Source organism: Gymnoscopelus braueri (genome assembly GCF_963280865.1).
Source record: "Gymnoscopelus braueri genome assembly, chromosome: 4".
NCBI classification, from domain to species: Eukaryota; Metazoa; Chordata; class Actinopteri; order Myctophiformes; family Myctophidae; genus Gymnoscopelus; species Gymnoscopelus braueri.
In genome coordinates, this window is record NC_137605.1 from 44,241,349 (window position 1) to 44,265,799 (window position 24,451).

The window sequence follows — 24,451 nt, forward strand, 5'->3', positions numbered from 1 at the left end:
CTGGAAATGGACTAGACAGGGTACTACAGAAGTTACTATTTTTGAGAAGATACAATCTTTTGGAATACTAAGCGCCGCATTGCTGTCAGTATATTCATCTTCCGAGGTACAGTAACTAAGGGACTAATAGTAACGCATACAAGATCAAAGACATTTATAATTTGTGTACGTATGCACTGTGCGACTGCATAATAATAATGATCAAATGATGACACATTTATTTGCTCACCGCTTTTCTTCACAGTGCTTTGCACAGTTACATACTACAATGAAATCGTAAGATATCGCAGGTAACACCAATAAAAAGAACAATAACGTTGGACTTGCGTGAACGTTAGTCTAATGTTCCCCCGTCTTCAATATCTCATGCATGCCTCCCACTCTCCCAGATTGCCGCAATACGTCACAGGTTAGCAGCTCGCTTTCCGAACGGCAATACAATCCAATTAAATAAAGAGTGTTGTTGTCTCACCAGGTTGCTGTGTTCTCTAATTGGGGCTGTGACTGCTCACTAATCAGGAGAGGTACAGGTGGGCCCTGGAGGATACACAGACAAGGCCTCTCCTGTTAATTGAAGAGAGACACACGTATCGGCAGACCTGGCCTCTTCCCTCAGCATTATAGCGCATGTAGTAGTAGGCCTGTTTGAGGATGCTAAATGCAACTGAACGTCCAGCCGCCTCACCCCGTTCACCTTTCGTGTGGCTGACATGTGAAAGCATGCTCTCGTAATTGTAACGCTCGAGTGAACACCGTCTTTTCGTTTCAGAAGGTGATCACAGTTGCTCAATAACGGCTGGTGGATGTTTCCAATGTGCTAATTGTTGCTGATAAACTCCAGAGCCCGACCGATGCCAATTTTTTGAGTTTTAGACCACCGATTTACCCATGTTTTGACATCATATTTTGTCAAAAACTGCTGAATTGTCCAATCAATTAGAACATTTTGATTTGATTAAAGTTTCTATTTGAGACCACTTAAAGATTATTTATTTTATTAAACCAGTTAAGCCCTATTAAAATAATTTCAAAAATAGCCTATCTACAAACTTGTCGGCCTATTTTTTGAAAATTGGCTCTACTAAACTCAATGCATTAGCTGTTGGAGATATTCCCTCATACATTTGCACTGAAAACTATTTTGTAATGTGAAGTCGGCCACCACTGCAATGGGTTTCGTCAATCTGGGATCTCAGTGTCTCACGGCTCACAAACTTCAAATGGGGAGCAGGGTCTCAGACTATTTGAGATGTTCTGTACAGTGCTGTCAACTGGGACAAAAATATATGGCCAATTATATTCTTAATCTTGAGTAGTTTATTAGTTAATTGAAAAATAATGCGTTTACATACTGCATACATATAATGCGTTTACATATACTGCAGTTGCACACCAACTGCAGTATTTGTCAAAAATGTTCCTTTCATTTATTTATTAGCCTGAATGAGGAGTAATGTGACGTATGCAATTAATTAACACCACTGTTCTGACTACTGAGGCAGAATTATATCAGGATAAAAATTGGACAAAATATTTTGCGAGAAAATATTTTCTCGCAACCACCATTTAAGTACCATCATCGTTGTTCCAAGTGAGGACATTGAGTACTGTTGTACTTTATTTACTGCACACAGTAATATCCTCAGCATTAATGTATCCATTTGTAACTCCAGGAGTGTGTACAAATGTAACCAAATGGACCCATAAGGGTCCAGAGTTAAATTAAGTGCGTTTCCTTGGCCCAGTGTGTTTTTCTGATATCCGATGCAATCTGGCGAAGATAGCAGCTTTGCATGCTGGGGTCACACCTGTAACGTATTTCACACTGGGCTATTTTTTGAGTGGCCACCTGGATGAGGCATTATCATGTTCACAGTGCATGAACGCCGTAGCCCCCCCTCCCAGACGGGAACAGGTGTTTGTTTTAACATACATTACAGTACATGAATACAACACGGACCATTTTAACATTTTATTATTATGACTGACCTTTATTTAGAGTGTAGGTTGCCTGAGCACAGCAACACCTAGTCCCTAAACATGCATGTGTTTTTGTTTTTTGGTGTGGAAGGAACCCCATGCGAACACACAGGGAGGGAGAACACAGAAAGACCCCTGCCCAGATGGGTTTGAACCTTGGACTGCCTTGCTGTTTACGAGCCACTGTGCCACAGATGTCGTCGTTCAAGAAAAGAGGAATTACTCTTCCCCTTTAACTTTAAAACAATTAAAGAGCAAGCCATATAAATATTTTGGTGTCCCCACCCTTTCATCCAAATACGGTATTTGTGTAAACAAGGGAGAAACACCTTTTATCTAAGTGTCATGACAATGTTTTCCTTTGTGATGTGGTAAGTAGCAACAGTCATTTGACTAACATTCCTGGGGCCTAAGTGGCGCATTCCCCCCCTCTGTCTCCAAAAGAAATTAAAAACATAAAAAAGGAAATGAAAAAGAATAGTGTCAAAGGGCATTGCACAGCACATTTAGTACGAGTGGTTTTCTGCTTGTTGGGAGGAAAACTAATGGTATTTTCAAGCCCAAGTTCTGGTTAGCTGGACTAATTTTTTTTATTATGTGCAGCTTGGGGCATGTGAATGGAAAGATTGATTATGTGAATGCCGTTTCTGTCAGCCACAAACAGGCAATGAAATACCAAGCACACCTGGAGCGGCACTCACTTTTGACAAGTGCACACCAACGTTAAGGCCTATTAGAAAAACAATGAAGTCTATCATAAAATATTTATGGGTATATAAAGTGCTTGAGAGTGCTACAAGCAATCATATGAATGCATATTGACTAAAATAATTTCCAAAAACGGGACCCATAAGAGAAAATAAAGCTTTGACAAAGGTATAGGCATACTTCAAAACTGTACTTGTATAAAATAAACTCATACTGTAGTGGTGAATGTGTGTGTGTGTGTGTGTGTGTGTGTGTGTGTGTGTGTGTGTGTGTGTGTGTGTGTGTGTGTGTGTGTGTGCGTGTGTCAGAGTGAGAGACATTTATAATACTTTGCGTAATAATTGAAAATACAGAATAATTGAGATTTTTATTATTATATTTTTTTATCTTCCACAAAGCAGGATATAAATTCAGGCAGAAACAAGTAACCTTCAGTGACTGAAACGATTGTCTCGAGCTTTTGTTTTCCCGCTGACATTCATCTTACAAAAAATAAAGGTCAAAAAGACACATTCAGAATTATCTCATCAACTAGCAGCATTGTAAAAATACTATTTCAAGTTCTGATGTACGCAAAGATTTCACAGTAGTCATTTTAACTTAGTGATGATCACAGTAATGAACGGTTGCAATCATTCTATTACGATATATGCACAGAGGTGACTCGTTCAGCAGCAAAGCGAAAGCAGTGTTAGTCAGTCTGGTACGGTACGTCACAGCTTGCTGTGATTAACGGAGGCTGGTGCCGCCACCTCCACCACCACCTTCCCCACGTTCTTCCCAGCATACATGTAGTCCACGGCCCTGAAGACTGACTCCAGGCCTACGAACCTCCCCTCCGGTGCCGAGTCCCCATAGTCCACCTCGCACGTCAGCTTCCTCTTTGCTAACATCTGTATCATACTAGCCACAGCCTCCCCATAGTCAGCGAGGTAGTGGGGCAGAAAGAAGCCCCGAACACTGGCTGACTTCTGGAGCAGCTTGACCGGTAGCGTAGCACCCCCCCGGATCGGCTGGATCCCCGACGCACTCTGATACCCAGAAATGAAACCGATCACGATCAGCCTGCCCTTTTTGGCCAAACAGTTGACCGCCAGGTCGAAGATGCCGCCTCCTATCGACTCGTAGACCACGTCTACGCCTTGTGGGTACTCGCTCCGCAGCGTCTGGCCCAGGTCCTCGGAGGTATAGTTGATGGGCCTGTCACAGCCGATGCTCTTAAGGAAGCCGGCCTTCTCGTCGGTGGAGCAGGTCCCGACCACGTGGCAGCCGGCCCGCTTGGCAAACTGCACGGCGAACTGTCCCGTTCCCCCGGCGGCCGCGGTGACCAGAACAGTCTCGCCTTTGGCCAGGTCGCCGAGACGTTTCATGGCGATGTAGGCCGTGGCGCCGCTGACCAGTAGGGTTAGGAACTCGGGTTTCACCGAGGGAACTGGCACACTTGCCTTGCTTGGCACCACCGTGTACTCCGCAAAGGCCCCGCCATGGAAGTAGGCCACCGTGTCCCCGACGGTGTACTGGGAGCTGGCACTGAGGCCAAGGCCAACTACCTCACCTATGCCCTCGAAACCGGTATCAAATGGGGGCTTCACCGTCGGGTCGTACCGGCCTGCAGAGTAGTTTATGTCAGAGGCGTTGATTCCGACAAAACTGCAATGAGAACACAGATGAAATACACTGGGTCAATAAAGAAATATATATAAGAAAACACACACACACACATAATATACAGTATGCACCGTATAGGTATCTATAAATAATATAGTGTGCGTATATACACACACACATAATATACAGTATGTATCGTATATATATTTATAAATAATATTATAGTGTGTACACACACACACACACACACACACACACACACACACACACACACACACACACACACACACACACACACACACACACACACACACACACACACACACACACACACACACACACACACACACACACACACACACACACATAGTGTGATCATGATACATAATATTCACTATGGTGCCATAGTATATTCACAATGTATTTCTTTTCTTTTTACGTAATGAAGCAACAAGAAATATATCATACAATCAATAAAACAAACTCAAATTCCCTATTCACTGCCACGTCCCTGAAGGTCAACATGTGAGACTCCTTCACTAGAAACATGTGTGACCACGGGGTGCAGGCACACAGGTTTGTTTTGGCAATGATTCCCTGTTTCTCCTGAAGAAAACGCTCCTACACTGACAGGCAAAGGCTTGTATCACAAAACACATTGCATGATGTCATGATTCATTGTCTTCAGAGACTTGCAGAACAAACTGCATTTTTAAAATCTTGGGATTGTTGTTTCTTGCCTCAACATGAAAATAGTTGTTTACATCTCCCGCTGATAACACAGGGGAGGAAGGGAAAAAAACACCTCCCATGTGGGATATGAAGGTATAAATAAATAATTCACTTTCTTTTACAGCAGAATGCATGCTTGTTTCATGGTGTACGTCCCACCTGTAAATTGAGCACTGATAATGCCAATATACTCTAGTTGAGATGCAAACTTTGGGTCAAATTATTGTAACAGGTTTTGATTTGACTATTCGTGGATTCAATTTCCATGCGCAAAACTATTATCAACACCAGTGTTATGTGAGTCTACACACACACAGAAATACTGAAGAACAGTTGGAGTCAATTGAATGGGGGGAAAAAAGCATCACTACAGTATGTTAATCATTTTTACAGTTCGCGTAGAAAACAGTCTTGGTCAGATGTAATGGTAATTACAGTCATTCGTACAAAGAAAACAATTTGTCCACACATAAATTCAATTATATCTGTAATTCTTAACACAGGAGAGGGGACAATATGTACACATATTGTAGCTATATCACCATTACAGTTTCTCTCAAAACTATAATATATACTGCGGTCCTATCATTAAAACCTAATACATCTCAGTAGAGAAAAAAAGCGTTATTGAAGTTTTCAGTAGTGGTTGTGTTATTATTGTATAGGAGACTGCGTTCCACTAAAGAAATGTTGCATTAGCTCCTAAAGGTCACCGGGTCATCTTGCTTTATGGGGAGCAGTGGCTATGAAGATTATGCAAGGGTTTACTGTCATGGGTATATGTGCTATTTAAAAATGCTACAAGAACGGTTAATTTAGCCCTAACTACTTAGGCTGTCAGTGCCATGAAAAACGGCCCGTTATAAAAAAGAATTGATGACATTTCCATGTCCGATGTCCCATGTGTAGGTTATGCATTTGTTGACATATTTATGTGGCTTGATTAAAATGTGTTGTGCAATATAAATAACATAAATTTTGACCAAGTGTAAGGGTGGGATACATGCAAGAGCCTGTCATGTAGGAATTTATCTTGAATAATTGCTGTTTCAATGACAACCAAGATGACAGTTTCAATGATGGTGTGGGTCAGAACTATTACAGATGCAAGAGTACGAACGCTACACAAGCGTTAGTTTATATCACGTATGTAGAAATACAATATATAAACAAACGGGGATTGGCTACAGATTGTGACCACAGACCACCACAGGTCATCAAGGCTTGTTTTCAAGGTCTAAGGTCAACATCATTCCTTGTCCCCGTATTCTTTCTCATTATGAAACGCTTTAGATGAGCAAATTCTGTTTTCTTTAGGAACCGTATATACATGTGATATAATTCCAATTATAATGCAAAAATATAAAAACAGTTACATTTTAAAAGTTATAGATATTATAATGTGATTGCCAACTGGTCCAAACTAAAAACTGCTTCTTTAGGTGTTAAAAATAGGTTTGATTCTTATTGCTCGTTTTATTAGCATACCGGTATCACATTTTCATATGCAATACTGGTGCATGCTTTGCAAGACCAAGGGGTTTGGGTCAGAGGTGTCCGTTCACATGCATGTCATGCATAATAACACTGTGTTACGCTCGTTTTGGTCTAATAATACATTTAATTTGCAGCACACACACACAGTAAAAATCCTCAGTGTTAAATGTACTCCTTTGTACACTCTCACAGTTAACTTAACACTCAGGGTTTTACAGAGTAAAATCTGAGTAGCTATTCTAATGTGAATTGGTGTATGAACCTATTTAACAAAAGAGACAATGTGGCACAGATTAACTACACAGCTTTAAGATGTGGTGGGTGATATGGATGATGATCAGGGGTCATCGCCATGCTGGCTTGTGGTGGACATTTTTGTCAAAATTCCATTTTTGCCATGGACGTACATAAATGAGTGGACAATAATATTTCCAGAAACTCATAAAGAGCTAGCCCTGAATGACCATAACAGGTCTGTAACTCTGGGAGTGTACACATGGAACCAAATGGACCGTAACCTTCTTTAGACATATTTGTCAATGTATGTCTATATGTCACTATGTAAAGGCATTGTTAATTTGGAGTATTTGCTCTTTATGTAAAAAAAAATTACCAAATGATGACCCTTACGGGTCCATTTGGTTCCATTTGTACACTCTCAGAGATAAGGGGGTCCTTGCACATCAAACATTTGAGAACCACTAGTACTGGTGGACTCCTAATATGCCGTATATAGTGTCATAGTAAATCAGTGTCATACATATTCTGAAGAAAACCTGGAGACTTAACATTCAGTAATTGGGTCTTATGATCAAAATAAGAACATTATAAATGGTGTGTAAAAAAATAACATTAAAAACATCTGCCACGGACAAGGCCAAGTCTTTGCCACGGACACATTTTGTCTGTGTATGGACATATTGATGACCCCCTGATGATGATGATCATTCTGCAGCAGCAATATACGCCATGAAAAGCTGCATCTCTCCATCTCTGCTCGTTGTATTCGTGCCAGTCTGTCCTGTGCTGTAATGTACCCCCCCCCCCCCATGACTTTCTGTTTGTAGTGTATATTCGTGCCAGTCTGTTCCGTGCTGTATGTACCCCCCCCCCCCAATGACTCCCTGTGTTTGCAGGTTGGTGACGTAAGGAGACAGAGATGCCGAGATGGATTGATAGACAAACGTAGGGGCGGAACTTGGAATACAGTAGTAGGCTATTCCTCACGTATCATTATTATGCCATCTTGTGATGATGATGATGATGAGGATGATGATCGCAGGTGTTGTCACACCGTAGGATATGGTTTAGATCGGGGTAAGTTGGAACCTTTTATTTCTTAAAAACAACTTCTTAACACTATTACAACAGATCCACATCAAAGAGAAAGGTGTTAGATATCTTCATGACACGCCATAAGTCCAAAGTATCCTACGCAGGCGCGGCGACAAAAAAAAAAGAGAACGGTAAACGCTCTCCTTTTTTTTTGTCACCGCGCCTGCGTACTTTATGGATATTGTAGCCAATTTCTACGCCTTTCCAAAAAAAAAAAAAAAAAAAAAAAAACTTACCGATTTCTTACCAGCAAGTCCCCGTCGCCAGGCGTCGGGACTGGGACCGTCTGCACTTGGGCGGCCGCTCTGAAGTCCTGACTAAGCTTGGTGACGACGAGCTTTTTCATGGCGCTGGGTATGGAGGATCCCTTGAAATCCATGAAGTGCGCCTGGTATGACAGATCTATAATGGAGCGCCGCGGCGCGACCGAGTGAACTGATCCACCACCACCACCAGTACAAAGTGCGTCGGTTGTTCCTCTGCTGAGCCCCCCGCCGAGGACCACCGCAAACGCCCTCCTACTATTCGTGCCCAACAACAACAACAGCGAGCTGGACATTATGCACTATGCAGACGATGTGACAAAGTTCACGGGCAATCTGATGATGTTGTGCATTTACAACTGCAATAATGATAATAATAATAAAGATCTACTATGATCGCTAGCCCTGTGCTTGCTATCCTCTCCGTGCATGGGGTTTATAGGGCCATGCACGCCAACAATAATGCAGTTAAAATTGTAATTTGGATCGTCAGTGGCGCAAGAGAGATCTATACCTATAAGAATTAAATAACGACCTTAGAATCGGGCTATTTGGTATTAAAATGTTGCACGGTTGTTGCAACCTTGTAGCTACAGTGTAGCTAGAGGAGACTTGTCGTTGGAGTCCCTCCCCTTCCTTCCCGGACACGACACTCACTTCGAATACCAAAACGCTCGCCCCAAAACACAGTCGCCCCCCCGAGGCAATTCGGGCGATATTCACCTGGTATTCCTAAACGTAACCTCAGTAAACTATGCCTAAAAACCGAACCGTATTCCTAATCGTAACCTCAGTACAACTATGTGTAACCCTAAACTTATTTCTAACCTTATCCTCAGTAAAACAAATACAAGAATAGGCTACACAAGAACCGCTGGTCCGCGGGGGAAAAAATGGGGGTGAGCGTGTTTTGGGGCGAGTCTTCCCGTTACCGACACTCACTTCCTAGTAAGGTGAAACAAATCAATCCTCATCTCTATTATATTATCCTCAAGCCAGTGTAAACTCCCCCAATAAAACACCAAAAAACACCCCGATCAGCAACAACAGCCCTGCAGTGTAGACTAGTCTGGTCAAAAAGCGTGGAATATATATGTACACAAAAATAATCCAAGCACGTGTTTTAGCTTCAGACGTAAAAAAAAAAAAAAAAAAATGCTTTTCCAGTTGGATACAGTGTTGCCAAAACATGAGAGGTTGGGAATGACTACACCTGCAGCCCTGTAGCAAAAACTGCAACCAAAACATGTGTGGTGGTGTCTTTAATAATGCACTATTTTGAGTGCCAGCTGCTTAGTACAATTCAATCTGCAGGGTGTAGTATATGTATTATATGCACAGCCATAATGTCCACTAATTAATTATATCGTCATGCATCTTTTAAACATCGGATCTCTCAGTTATGAAGCGATCAATCTTTAATAAAACATAAATGGACAGAGACACGTTGTCACAGTGAAGTACAAAAAAATGGTCGAGAATAAATATTTCAAAGTTGTTGTAATAACCTGTGTATTTACTAGTTAGTTATTGTTTATACCGTGCGATAAAGTTTCCCATGACTTGATTTATCAATAGGCCTTTATATATTTTCAAAAGAGGGAATTTATTTGACATCGTCGCACACTGTGGCTCCTTTTGTCAGTCGTTTGGGGTTTTAAGCACTGAGAGGAAAAACAAGACAATTAAAAAGATTGACAGGTAGGCTCTATACTGTCAGGGTGACGCTCGTACTGGAGGGGAGGAGTAAAATGGAGCAGGAAAAGCCACTCGATGCGTCTGTCTATCAGTTGAGACTGTCTGAAACGATCCACTGGATCAACTGCGTTGGTTCAACCAACGGGGCTTCTATTTTTTATATATTCCGGAGCACCAGCAGACGAGACCTCGGCTTCACTCCCTGGAGTTTACAGAAGAGAAATTAGTTCATGTCGATCTCTTCTCGAGGGTGGATCGGATGCCTGCATCTTGTTTGTTTCTCTTTAGTAAAGCAGGCGCCCCCACCAACCACATCAACCACCCGCATTATAATGTCTGGATGAGATGAGATGAGATGAGCGGCGGCCGACAGTGAAAAGAAAGAATTTCCAACGACTCTTTAAAAAAAAAAAAAAAAAAAAAAACGTAAGTAGATTTTTTTTTCTTCCCCAAAAAAAAACCGCCCGACCGACTCACCGGGGTCGGGAAGAGAAAAGTATCCGCTTGTCGGTGAGCCTTGATCGGATCCGCGGGGGCTGAGGAGGTGGCGTGGTGACGGACTGACATTAAAACCCATCTAACGCCTGTCTTATTTTCTACCCCGTTTTCTCTCTCTCTCTCGTTTCAGATCTAGTGGCTCACAAGGAGAACAAACCACCGCGGCGGCACACGGGGATTACACATCAAAGGTTCTCGGCTCCTCAACACTGGACTTATTTGTTTTGTTACGATCTGAGTTTATTTATTTTGGTGCGAAGGTGAAACAAAGTAGCACCGTGAGATAGTGATTTTTCTCTCTCTCTCGCCCCCCCACCCACCCCTCCTCCGATGGCAGCAGGGGAGTGACTGAAACTTGGCTTCGAGGTTCTGTTCTAGCCTCTGTTTTTTTCCTGCCATAAAGAGAGAGAGATGACGAAAGATGATCTTTGATAGACATGTTGTCAGGAACTGGCGAGATTCTTCTTTCATCTTTTTAATAAGCGAAAATCGCTTTTTTTCTGGCCCCATAACAAGGACAATATCTGTACTGTAACACAGCTTCAGGTGTGGTGTGTGGACTCGGGATTTTGCTGAAATTCCCACAATTTATAAGTGAAAAGAAAAAGAAAAGACAGGAAAAAAAGACAGGCCAGAATAATAATAATCGTTAAAAACAAAAAAAGATCTGTCAGTTCTGCTCCGAGATCAGAAACCACGGGATGATTTTTCTTCTCCACTAGATTGACTTCTTCTTGTCATTCCTGCATGAGAAGCACCACCGTGGAGAGTGACGGTCAGTATGCCGAGGAGAAAGCAGCAAGACCCGCGACGATCAGCAGGTATACCCCCGTCATATGCCTCCTTCACCCACCATTTATTCCCCACCATGCAGGCAGATACAGTGGACTTGTTTATTTAGATCAAGTGCATGGTTCTCAACCCTTTTCAGCCCGTGACCACCCAAAATAATCATATATTTGAACTGGGGACCCCCGAAATAATCATATTTTGAACTGGGGCCCCCCTCCAAAATAATCATATTTGAACAGACGAGCACTTGGATTGTAAGAGTTGAGACATTCAATCTTCTTTGACTCGGTTCCACAGATAAATATTGTGAAAACAGCAGATCTACAAGCTCACAACGCCTCGAGCTGCGAGGCATTGTGAGCTTGTAGATCTGGTATTTTCACCATTTTTGCCTCTTTCTTATATCATTTGACAATTTTGGACAATGTTTGACCAGTTCTTGTAGTATATAGTTTGATTACTTTTGATGCAGTAAAATGCTCTTTTTATTTTCTTTCTTTCCTTCTTCCTCTTTTTTTTAAGGGTATTAAAAAGGTCCTTAAATTGTCACTTCACTGTCATCTGGGGGGACCCCCCCAAAATCATGTGGGGACCCCCCTGGGTTTATTATGGTTTGCAACTTGGTTGGGTTGACCCGTTATGTTTTTTAGGCGTTTAGCACCACTGCGCATAGACAAAGCTTATTCAATGATGGCACTGTAAGATTTTCTTCTCACTTGCATGGAAAAGTTCTCTTAGACTGGTTGAATAAGCTAAATTGCATGTTATGGGGGGATAAAAGAGTCCTTTTGAGGTCCAAGAGTGAGTAATGATGAATAATTGACTCAGAAAGAGGGGAAGAAAAACTGGTGAGAGCCGGTTTTCTTTCTTTCTGTTTTATTAGAGGATTGCCATCCTTGATTTGATGCGTGATTGATCGCCTGTCATGTGGCAGCCTTTGATCTATTCATCCCTGATAAACATCAATAAATCTCTCGTGGAGACATGCATGCTTCTGACAGATTTAGCCAGTCAAAGGACAACCAACCCCTGTTGACTCTACTAGGAATACAACATTTTAAAAAGTTTATAATTTTAGGGGAAATCTGTAATTCTTGATTTTAGGGGGAAATACAAAAGGTAGATTAAATGCTTGAATTTATTGAACAGAAAACAAAACAAAAAAGCCCTAAATCACTCCTTTTTGTAAAGTTACATGTTTCACCACTACCTTCCCCTCTTAAGGTATTTGTTTTTTAATTAACTTCCTATCCAAGTTTTTCCCCACATTCTTCCCGCATTTTACTCTGCCAATGAAATGTATATCCACACCTGCAGGGAAGTGCAATATTTACAATGTGACCAACTGATAAAACCAGATGTTGGCGCTGGGCAGAAGTCAGACGAGGTTGACGTGTAGTGATTTGGATTTCGACTCCATTCTCTCGTCTCCCCTCAGCCCTTTAAACAAAATGTAAATGAGTGACAGGGGTTTCTACCTCTGTGCTAATGAGGCAGAGCCTTTGAAGTTGGGCATTAACAACTGGAGTGAACAAAAGACAGTTATAGAATTTTAAAGAGATTCTGAAATATGAGGTGCAAAGCGGACCGAACAGGAGGGCCAGGCACACAAGACTTTGAACTCTGCAGGTTTATCATTTTAAGTAGGGAGCCAGTGATGAGCTGTGTGGGATGGCTGTGCTGAACATTCAACCAGTGCTCTGTCTCTCTCTTTTCTGTGTGTGTGTGTGTGTGTGTGTGTGTGTGTGTGTGTGTGTGTGTGTGTGTGTGTGTGTGTGTGTGTGTGTGTGTGTGTGTGTGTGTGTGTGTGTGTGTGTGTGTGTGTGTGTGTGTGTGTGTGTGTGTGTGTGTGTGTGTGTGTCTTTTTCTACCACAGAGAGCTCACATGATTCTGGCACACAGTGGGAAGAAAGGCTTAGTCTTAGATATGGTGCTGCTCTTTCTCTCTGTGACTATCATCTCGCGATTTTGGTACAAAATCACATGGTATAAAAGGCAGAACCAAGTCAGGACTGTAGGGACCTGACTCGAGTAATGTTTCCTCTTTCTCGTGGTAGATGTGAGCATTAACACATGGCATCACCTTGGCCCCCCCCACCGCCCTCTCCTCCACAACACATGCACACACACACACACGCACACACACAACACACACACACACACACACATATGCACGCACACTGCATTGATCCATTTGGCTGTCGTTGAGCACATCATGAGTTGGAATGGTCAATCACAGCTTGGCAGACAGACTGCTTTCCGTTCTTCCACAAACATGACAGTTGGTAAGAGATAACGCCCTACGCCCCCCCTCCCCACGCAGTGCAACAAATAACTACACACACACGCACACAGGCACACACAACAGGCTGATGGTCTACTGGGAACGGTTACTGACCTGTGTCTTCCCCTTTGTACGGCTGCTCAGAGAGGAAATTGCTCATGGTGGGAGTAAGCATGGAAATAGGGGGGCTCAGAGAATCCAAAACTCCCAACAGTATACTGGAGTTGTCTTGGAAGGTTTCATGGTGCCATTTTTTTCCTTTTCTTTTGTCCTGGGCGAATATTAACCGCTTGGACCCTAGCGTCCCTGTTGTCCTGGGGCAAGAATTCAGGGGAAATAGCAGATCTACTAACTCGCAACGCAATACGGTTGTGATGAGTTGTGAGCTTGAAGATTTGCTGTTTTTGGCGAAGGTATGAAGTGTAGAGCGAAAACAGGAGGGGGGCCTAGTAGGGAGTCTGGTCAACTAAGTATACGGTTTAGGTGATTTAAGTTTCTTCTTCTTTTTTTCACTTCAGAGTATTTGAGTTGTGTTGAGTTGTTTTTATTAAATGTTTGAATGCCAGGTTCAGTAAACAATCACCCCAGACCAAAGACACACTATAGTATAGTCTATCAGTTTTACAAATTATACAGTAGGGAAAAAAATAAATGTTAAAAAGTCAAAGGCTTTCATCATAGTTGTGCAACAATAATGTAATTACCGTAGTATTATTTTTTCTCCCCAAATTTAACAACCATATTAAATTCACGTCTCAACAAGCATGAATTTTAATTAATTTGCTTGTACGCTAAAATAGAGTACAGCTGAGTCTGACCTTTCGCAGTTACACGAAAACATTTCCAATTTTGGCTTTGCACAGTTTAATTCTTATTTTTTATACTGAACATACTGGCATTCACCTTACTATAATATTGTCAATTATCTATCTGGCCTTGTGTGTGTGTGTGTGTGCGTGTGTGTGTGCGTGTGCGTGTGCATGTGTGTGTTGTGCAAATTGTGTCTGCTTGTCTAGATGTTATGTTTGTTGTACCATAGATATTAACATGTACTTAAGATTTATTTTATTTTCCGGAATTTTATTTCTCAATTCAAAGTAGCAAATAACAGCAAATACACATTACACACATTATGTGTAAGTGTGTTCCCCATGCATGTATACCTGCTTTCAGATTACACACCACTGTGCTGTTACTTACAACACTCGTGTTTGAATAGTTCTCTTTTTGTGGTGACGAGTCCAGGAGAGATGAGAAAATATTGTAACTGGAGTGGCATTGTCTTTCATTCGAGGCAAGCTAGCATCGTAGACACCACTAGTCTTTAGAGGAAATGGGTAAAAAAAAAAAAAATCCCACGCAGCTCTTTTCCTGGGGAAGACAGTGGTTAATTATAAGAGGAAAAAAGGTAAGGTTGCTTCCCCTCGGCTTCATTAGAGAGATACCCTAATTATCTGTACTGCTGATGGATTTGTGACAGGCCCTAACGATTAATGCTGACAAATTCAGTAAGGTGTCAAGTCCGCAGCTGCCTTGATGTAATCAAGTTGATATTATACAGTCCCCATAGCCCCTAGTGCAGCACCAACTCAATTTGCCTGTGCAGGTGACAAATGGACTTTGCTACCTGACTAATCATGTCAGGAGACAATGCCAGTTAATGACCTCACTAAAACCCCTTGCTCTTAACCGTGGAACGTAGGCCTGCATGGCATAAGCAGCAGGCAGAACCAGCCCAATTGCCACTTCCTCAGCCTCTGCAAAGTCTGCATGGAATGGCGCTGGCTACTGTGTCTCCCCTATTTATTATGTTCTAATGTTACACTACGTTTTTTTCCTTCTCTTCGCTGTCCAAAGTGTGTGTGTGTGTGTGTGTGTGCTTATTACAAGGTCATGAAGCGTTGTTACATTGTTAAAGTTGGACGTTGTTACGGGAGAGTTCAGGATTTTTGTCGTGGAATCTGGAATAATTTCTTTTAACAAACATTGTTTGTTTGAGACCTGTTTAAGCTACAATATGTTATTCGATAATACTACTTTCCGTTCTATAGGATAGAATGGGAAGTAGTAGGCCAATCCTGTAACCGTATAAGCACAGTTTTTATTTGTAAGAAATTCCGCTTTTAGGATTGAGGTGTTTTACATTTTGTTTTCAGGTGGTCTGCAACACACACACACACACACACACACACACACACACACACACACACACACACACTGCACCATGATAGGGTCTCTCCATACAGTCTGGCTGTGGGGGTGCTACTCGTATGAAAGCTTATGTCACGCCACTCGCCGCTGTGGGGTCATTATGCCTTGCGCTGGATGCCTGTTGAAGTTGTCCCAGTATATTCTGAGCTGGAGAAACCCAGTGCCCAGGGATTAATGGTTTAGCATGCCCGGGGTAGCTAAGATTACACAGCGACCTTTGTGCTCTTACTTGACGATGCTGTTATGTGATATTCTCCCCTCGAAATAATCAGCTAGCTGAGATTTATGTAGCTCCCTTCTAAATCAACGGCCTGAGGAGCACCAGTGTGCACTACTAGGTGTACTTTTCACTTTTACGTTGCTGGAGTTGTATTGGCCTTTTGTACCTCCCCTCTCCCTAAAAGCCTGAAAAATTACAACACTATTACGTTTACATTAAAAACATTAAATGAAATAGAAGGAGGTGATTTTGGTCTTGGCAAAGAAAATGGCATTCAGGCCTTGAAAGTCAAACAAAAGTCTTTGTTTTTAGGTCTGATATTTTGCGCTGCTACCAAGGATTAATAACTATAATTTTTTTTAATTTGTGTGTGTGTGTGTGTGTGTGTGTGTGTGTGTGTGTGTGTGTGTGTGTGTGTGTGTGTGTGTGTGTGTGTGTGTGTGTGTGTGTGTGTGTGTGTGTGTGTGTGTGTGTGTGTGTGTGTGTGTGTGTGTGTGTGTGTGTGTGTGTGTGAGAGAGAGAGAATTTATATGCAGCGTGTTTGTGTGCACAGAAATTAACATGCATGTTCATTTCTTTGAATTATTGTGTGTGTGTGTGTGTGTGTGAATTAGTAAATTTAGTATGAACAGCATTGTGTGTGCGTGTGTTAATGAACAGCGTGTCCATGGCCCATGTCATATGTGTGTGTGTGTGTGTGTGTGTCTGTGTGTGTGTGTGTGTGTGTGTGTGTGTGTGTGTTCAGTGATCAACGCAGCACAGCGTTAACTTAGCATGGCTAGAATGAATAACTCAAGCCAGTGTAGCAGCAACAACCTCACTCTTCACTCGGCCCCTTCACAACGAGTGAGAAGGGGGCCGTGCATTCATTGTCACTCCACTTCCCACAGTGGTAAAAATACGACTCCTACAACCATTACCACCTCGGTATCACCAGCAAGACCCTCTGCTGCTCCGAACCTGAGATGTTCAGGAGCAGCACACTGATCCTCCACACACAGTGTGTATTTATTATTTCTTTCTGTCGTATGTTCCCAGCCCTGGCCTCAGTGTGTGTTTGGCGGTCAGATGCTGTCTTCTCCGTGCCTCGCTAGAGGTTACGCTAATTGGAGCGCTTGTGTCGTTAGCAGGTGGCATCGATCGGCCTCGTCGATAGCCAGTTTTGCTCTTGTGCCACCCTCTGAGACTAATAGTTAAATTTGCATCTGGGAATTGAGCCAGTCAAAGGTCAAACATGCTCAGCTTCGCTCTTTTTAATGCCTCCACACACTCGCACCGAGCGCCTCTTGTGTTTGCGTGTATATGCTTGAGCGTGCCTTAGTGTAAGTGTATGCGTTATATTTTGTATAGGAGTAAATGTTAAATATTAAGCTTCATGCACAGTCAAACCCCGGAGTGTTAGCTTAACTCTGGGAGCTAACCTCTTAAGCCCTATATTCTATTCTTACGATCGTACGATGGTGTCGCACAAAAAATAGCCAATCTACAAGCTTACAATGTGCTGCAGCGCGACTCGTTGTGAACTTGTAGATCGGCTATTTTTGCTATTTAAATTTATTTTGTTTTGGAACATTTTTGAACAGACACCAGATTGAGAGTGGTTAAGCTAACGCTCCAGATTCTGCTGTGTAGGGTGGTTGTTTGATGTCGGCCAGGTCACATTGAGGTTTTTAGTTGTGTCCCGTTGTGCTCTGAATGACTTTGTCTTTTCTATTTGCATTGATGCGGATGTATTTTATTTTCACCCCAATAGTTTTACACGTCCCTCTTGTTCTTCTTACTGTTTCCTTTCCAGGCCAGTCTCACTTAAGCTGCCCTCGGGGCGTGCTGCTACCATCAGCAGTACACTGTCACCCTTTCACTTTATACCCGGGCACACACACACACACACACACACACACACACACACACACACACACACACACACACACACACACACACACACACACACACACACACACACACACACACACACACACACACACTCGCACACTCGCACACACACAGACTTTGAACACAGACTGCCACACAGAATCACACACACACACACACACACACACACACACACACACACACACACACACACACACACACACACACACACACACACACACACACACACACACACACACACACACACACACACACACACACACACACACACACACCTTAAGCTTAAGTGCAGCTAGCATGTCACCGTGGGAGGTCATAATGGAGGTGGCTTAGTATGATGGCGAATCATATCATTAAAGCAACCAGATGTGTTTTTTTTGTTGCTTTGCCTACAGCTCATAAAAAAAACAAAAAAAAAACAGGAACAAGTCATGAGACAAGGGAAAGAAAGAAAATAAAGTCTTAGAAAATCAAGTCTGATACAGAGAGAAGCCAGCCCTCTGGGACTGGCCTGACAAGCAGCCTGACTAGTCCTCACTCCTCACTGCCACTGGAAAACTATTTCCCGCAAATAAGGATTGTATGTTTTGCCCCCAATGTCTCTGCAGCACAACAAACTTAAGATTTCAGTGTCAGGGAATTTGAATATGACTCGTAGCAACAACAACAAAATAAAGCACTGCAACATTGCTGTTATCGGCCCTCTGTTAAAGGTGCTTAATTAATTACAATGTAGTATTTGTGTTATGCTGAGTAATTACATTGTGTTGTAATGTACAGTGGGCATGTTAGCTTAAAAGCTTATTAGTGGGAAAATTGTTTATAGGTCGTCGTTGTTGTTTTATTAATTTTTTGAAGCATAATTTGAGACGGGAGAAGATAAGAGGGGGAGGCGTTGGAGAGAACCGGTCGTGCAACATTTAGAGGAAAGAAATTGACATCTCAAATTTTCTTAAGTACAGTATTGGATTTGCAGAAGTGTAAATGTTTTCTCTTGATCAGTGGCGAGCCTCCTCCTCCAGAGGCTTCTCCCTTGCTATGGGAGAGTCTGCTGGAGCCAAATTTAACACGTTACTTCCATCAATAAAAGATGAGCAATTACGGAATATTTTGTCTAATAAGTATTTGAATTCCTCGGCACAGGAAAACATGTAGCTTACCCACTCATTACATCAGTTAGCAAGGGACGGGCTGCGGAGTGAGAGGCAGTTCTTTGATGCCAACAAACAAACAGACAAACGAGATGGGCCTGCTACAGTGGAGCAAAGCCCTACCCAGGGACACCCAGCCCTCCTCTCTCTCTCTCTCTCTCTCTCTTCTCCCCCTCTCTCTTTCTCTTGCGTATATACCTCTCATCTCTCCCCTCTCGTCTCTCTGCTCTATACCCGCTCTCTCTCTCTATTGCTCTCTCTTCCTCTCTGAAGCTTCTCTCACATCCCCGTCTCTTCTGGATAAATACTTTATCTCTCTCCCTTTTTCATTTTCTTTCTTTGCATGGTCAACCCTTTTTTTTCCTCCTTCTCGACATCTCCGTCAGAAGGGGTAAAACTGGACAGAAACGGTGCTCTCTCTCTTTCTTTTGTCTTTCTGTTGTGTTGTTTTTAATTATTACCACATCTAGATGTAGTCGTGGTGGGGTGGAGATCGTCAGGGAAATGCAGGGGAGTGAAAGAGAATGAGAGAGACTCAGAGACAGAGAGGACCGCCGGGGACGTGGGAGGGGGGGGGTGGCGGGGGGCTAGACAGGAAGGACAGGATTGGGGAAAGCTGAGGGGGTGTGCATCCGTGTCCAGTGGCGAAAGGAGCTTGGGGGGTGGGGGGTGTAGGGGGGGGGGTCAGTTTTCGAACGGGTATTAGAGCTGACAGATGAACGGGACGATGGACAAATTCTCCCGCAGCAGCTGTGACTGCCGCCATTATCCTGACAGGTGTCAATTAAGAATTACTGCCTGGTGGAGTGTGTGGGGGGGAGGGAGGGAGGGAGGGGTGGTCCCCCCTCCCTCCCTCCCTCCCTCCCTCCTCCCCCTCCCTCGTCCAGCTGTCTGCGTGTGAGAGAAATAACACTTTACCCTTGTCAGTGTTGTTAGGCCCCTCTCTCTCAAGCCCCCCCAGCTCATACACCCCACCACCACCACACCCCCTTAAACACCAGCAAACAGCAGTTCAGCGATCAATACTCTGTATTAGTGATCATGGTGTCTTTCGCTTCATGGCTGTGGTGATGTGGCTGTCTGCAGGCTTTTTTTTTGGTATACCAACATAGCTTTTCTTTGTTTACTAATAGCATATATGTAGGTAGGGAATATGCATGTGAGTGTGTGTGTGTGTGTGTGTGTGTGTGGGTTTGTGCACTGTGAAATCTTGAGTGCTAATTTAACTCAAGGGTCCCAGTGGATGTTATACAGTGCCATTTTTGGACAACACATGGGACCCATTTTTACACAGTTTGACTTGAATTAACGCCGTAAGTATTTTGCAGTGTGTGTGTGTATGCGTGCATGTGCATATATTCATGCCTTTGTGCCCATATGTCCCTGTGTGTGTATGTGCGTGCAGTGCGGTATCTTGGGCTTTTAGTACTGTAGCTTTTGGACTGCAACCCCGGCTGTCTGTCTCGCTGATACGGAGACGAAGCGTTTCATTGGAGCCCAAAATGCCGTTTCCTTGATCCCCTGTTATTCACTCTGCTGGCTATTTGAGGGCAGCTACTATTCCACATTGCAAAGTAGGGACTTGAGGTCAATGAGTGAGAAAATGAACAGTTGCCATGGCCGATCTTGAAGGCTCACTTCCCTTAACCGCAGGCTAACAAACACTTTTGGGCTCAACGCTCTGGCTCTATAGAGCGGAAAAATGTACAGAGTAAACCCTGATCTATTAGAAATTGCCGATCTACAAGCTCACTAACGTATCGCAGTGCAACACGAGACAAGCTTGTAGATTGCGTATTTTCTACAAAAAAAATGTATTCACAGAGTTTCACCGAATTCATGATTTTAATTCAATTCAGTTCAGATAAGTACTATGGATCAATTTAAATTGTGCACTGTTAATGTACAGTAGAAAATCATTCCCAGTGTAGATAGAGGCTGCTGCTTGCTAGTTGCTACAGAAAGCTAGCATACTTTCAAGGCATTATTGCTGTAGACCAGGCCTTGTGCAAAGGAGAAGGGACAAGGGAAATGATGTCAGAGGCCATGCAGTTAAAATGTCCCATTTGTCCTATATTGTACAACAAAGGGTATGATGTTTTTTTGTCATTTGATCCAGCTAGTAAAGGCGTGTGTGTGTGTGTGTGTGTGTGTGTGTGTGTGTGTGTGTGTGTGTGTGTGTGTGTGTGTGTGTGTGTGTGTGTGTGTGTGTGGGTGTGTGCGTGTGTGCGTGTGCGCTTGTGAGAGTGAAATGAATTATAAGGGCATATAGATACAGCAGTGATAACACAGTTTAACTTTCACATCATTGGGTGGTGTTGTGTTTTCTACCAATATAGCCTTACATTTAATAACAGACTTTTATATCCTCTGCTATAGGTTTCATAATTGTGATGGCGTATCATTTAGTAACATACATGTCACCCCGCCCTGTAGCGTGCCATGCTGTAGCGACTGTGGCGTAAAAGGTGTTTTTATTAGTTAGTTTCTGTCATACGTAGTACAATTCTCGGCACGGGCGTGGAATAAACATGAGAACGTTCAATCGTTAGCAGGGGGAAGAATGCAGGCAACATGAGAGGGTTTACAAGACTACCCAGGAATACACAGATGGATTTGCATGTTCACTTGGGAGTTACAATTTTGGATTTCCTCCCTAGAAATCATTTGCCACAGAAAATAACTGGGAAAGATAATATCAGTGTTATTCTTCTACTTGCCTTTATTTGCATATCTGTTGTTTTAAATAAGGCAACCCTCGGAGTGAAATCCAGTTAGTTTTTTTTTTCATAGCAACTCTGCATCACCTTATTTTTTTCTCCAATACAGACCTACCCACCCTCTCGCTATCTCTCTATCTCTGTCTCACTCTCTCTCCCTCCCTCTCCCCCCCTTTTCTTTCTTTTCTTTTCTTTCTCTACTCCCTTGCTCTGTCTCACACTGGCACCAAGAATGCTCGGAGCGATTATCAAACCTGCGAATATTCCATCCCCATGCAAATCAACTGCGCTTTCTTATCGTTCTCCCCCCCAAACGCTTGTGTGTAATCAAAGTAAACGGCAGCTAAAGCTAAAGGGAAGCGCTCTTTGTGGAGATGGATGGAGGGATTAAATATTAACCGGATGCGGCTGACTTAAGGCAGTGTTTTACATAGCAGCTCCCGCCGCGGATGCCACGCATTGATCCCTCGCCCAGTGCGTTTACGCGTTTGGCTGCTGCCTTTAATTTTTCACCATCATTTCACCGGCCAGGCCTTTAAGAGGAAAAGGAAGAAAGGCGAGAGAGATACATGTATAGAACGAGAGAGAGAGAGAAAGACAGTGAGAGAGAGAGAGAGGCCAATGAATAGATACCCACCCTCTCCCACCCACTCTCTCTCGCTACCCCCCGCTGCTCTTAAAGGGGCAGGTGAGATGGATGATAGCAATTTGAAATTTTGTTTGTGCGTGTGATCATGGAGATTGTTTTTGGTATTACTGTGGTGTAACAATTCCGATGATTAATTGAGGCGAGCGCGCCGCGAATGCGGAGGCTCGGAGCGCCACCGGCTTCCCGGTGTTCTGCCGCCTCCTCTGCCAGGTGCCCCCGACTTGTGAATGTGGTGTTGCCGCTTGTCGCCCCGTGTGCGACTGACCTTGGAATCCCAACACTGTGGCCTTATGTGTGTGTGTGTGTGTGTGTGTGTGTGCTGCTTAGTATAGCGGCCCGCTTTTAGCGGTGTCGCCACAACACACACACACACACACACACACACACACACACACACACACACACACACACACACACACACACACACACACACACACACACACACACACACACACACACACACGCACACACACACCCTGGATACGGCCTCCACACACACTGCCCTTCTTGTTGTATTATTTCCCCCCCGCTCTCACCCTTGCCACTAACGCCACTTCCTCCTCCTGTGATTAAAAGTGAAAATCTAAAAAAGAAAAAAGGTAAACAAAAACAAGATGGCCACAGTGGCGGCCCTGTATTTTGTAACAGAACACATGTTTGTAAGTTAGCCGAAGGTCCTGCCGGGGGCAGCTCTTGTCGTTGTGTGCTTGGATAGCACTTGTGTATGTTTTCGTTATGTGTGCGTGTGTGTGTGTGTGTCTGTGTTTGCACGCTCCAGCCATTATCACAGAGTCACAGAGGTCGGCCTAGTACTAACCACTTAAGCCCTGTGTATACGTTGGCCGTATACGAACAGCGGAAATAGCTGATTTACACGTTTTTTTTACAAGAGTTTTAGACAAATTTGAAAATGTTGAAACACTATAACCCATTAAGACCTGGGGCCGATTCTTTAAAATGTCTTCTTCTAAATCCTAACTGTTTTCTGAAAAATCTATGTTACTATATCAGTGGTTTTCAAACGTTTTCATGTCAAGGAGGCCCAAAATTAAATGGATTTGGCCGTAGACCCCCATCTCAAAATATTGTGTTTCAGGGACCCCCCAGAAGCAAAGATTTTAGTTGAAAACGTTTTTTACATTAAAAGATTTGCACACATTTTCCCCTTTTCCCCCAAAAAAATTGCAGATCTAAAAGCTGAGCTTGTAGATCTGCTATTTTTGAATAACCAAAGAAATTAATAAAACATTTCCCCGGTCTTAATGTAATAAACTATTAGTGTTATGCCCAAAAATAGCGACGCCAGGTTTCAAAGTGGTTAACAAGGGTCGGTACACTACGTGTGTGTGACTGTGTGTGTGTGTGTGTGTGTGTGTGTGTGTGTGTGTGTGTGTGTGTGATGTGACACCACACAATCTCTCAGTAGTGTGCTGCATGGTGCTGTAGTGCATGTGGAGGCACTGTGAAGGCCCTCTGGCATTTCTAAATGCAGTGTCAGTCCCGCCTGAAGAGCAGAGCAGAGCAGAGCTCCGGCCAGCCTGCCGGGCCTGCCTGCCTGCCTGCAGTCACCGGAGAGGGGAGGTCAGACATGGCCGCCGCTCATCACTCAGCCCTAATGATGCCTTGTATTCCCGCCCCCCCCCCCCCCCCCCCCAACCCCCCTCTTCTTCCCAGGCGCTCCGGCCAGAGTGCACATCTGACGGGGTCGTTCGCAGGTCGCGACCCCCAGGTGGCCACGGCGGCCCTTCTCCTCACTACTACTAGACCCCCTTTCTCCTTGTTGTTTTCGTTTGCTCTCTCTCTCTCTTCCTCTCTCCCACTTTTTCCCTCCTTGTGCGTTCTCTTTGCTCCCCTGCTTGTTTTTGTTGTTTTTTTCGGTGGTGTTGTTTTTCCTCGTTCGTTTCCTCCCTCCATGTTACTGTTAAGTGCCTCTCTCTCCCTGTCTCTCTCACTATCACGCTCTCTCTCTCTCACCATCTTTTCGCTTTTGTTATTTAATACTTCTCTCTTGCCGTCTTTCTGTCAGTTTTCCTCATTGGGCTTTCCCTAACTTCTTTTGACTCTCTCCCTCTCTCTCTATCTATCTCTCCCCCCCCCCCCCCTCCCCTCCTTTAGTCAAAGTAGCTCTGGTCCCCATAGCAACGCATAGTGAACTCTTAATGTTGGAGTGGCTCAGTGTCTGAGGATCATTAGTGTGAATGCAGGCCCGCTG

General features: G+C 43.5%; 2 protein-coding genes across 3 annotated transcripts in view; one reads left to right on the forward strand and one right to left on the reverse strand.

The window, feature by feature from the left end:
* Window positions 1-3,041: 3,041 nt before the first annotated feature.
* LOC308084602 (prostaglandin reductase 3-like) lies at window positions 3,042-9,743 on the reverse strand. The gene is made up of 2 exons (XM_080427335.1): window positions 8,097-9,743; window positions 3,042-4,338 (listed from the first exon to the last, which is right to left on the reverse strand). The coding sequence occupies exons 1-2, from the start codon at window positions 8,417-8,419 to the stop codon at window positions 3,402-3,404; spliced, it is 1,260 nt and encodes a 419-aa protein (XP_080283461.1). The 5' UTR covers window positions 8,420-9,743; the 3' UTR covers window positions 3,042-3,401.
* A 101-nt stretch (window positions 9,744-9,844) lies between these two features.
* The window catches only part of LOC308084601 (teashirt homolog 1-like), a 46,539-nt gene continuing 31,932 nt past the window's right edge, over window positions 9,845-24,451 (forward strand). The window contains exons 1-2 of one of the 2 annotated variants that reach the window (XM_080427334.1): window positions 9,845-10,251; window positions 10,456-11,140. In XM_080427334.1, coding sequence (XP_080283460.1) covers window positions 11,101-11,140 — 40 coding nt within the window. In that variant the 5' untranslated portion in view covers window positions 9,845-10,251; window positions 10,456-11,100. Of the gene's footprint in view, window positions 10,252-10,449; window positions 11,141-24,451 lie in introns of both variants that reach the window. The other variant, XM_080427333.1, reaches the window with a different exon arrangement.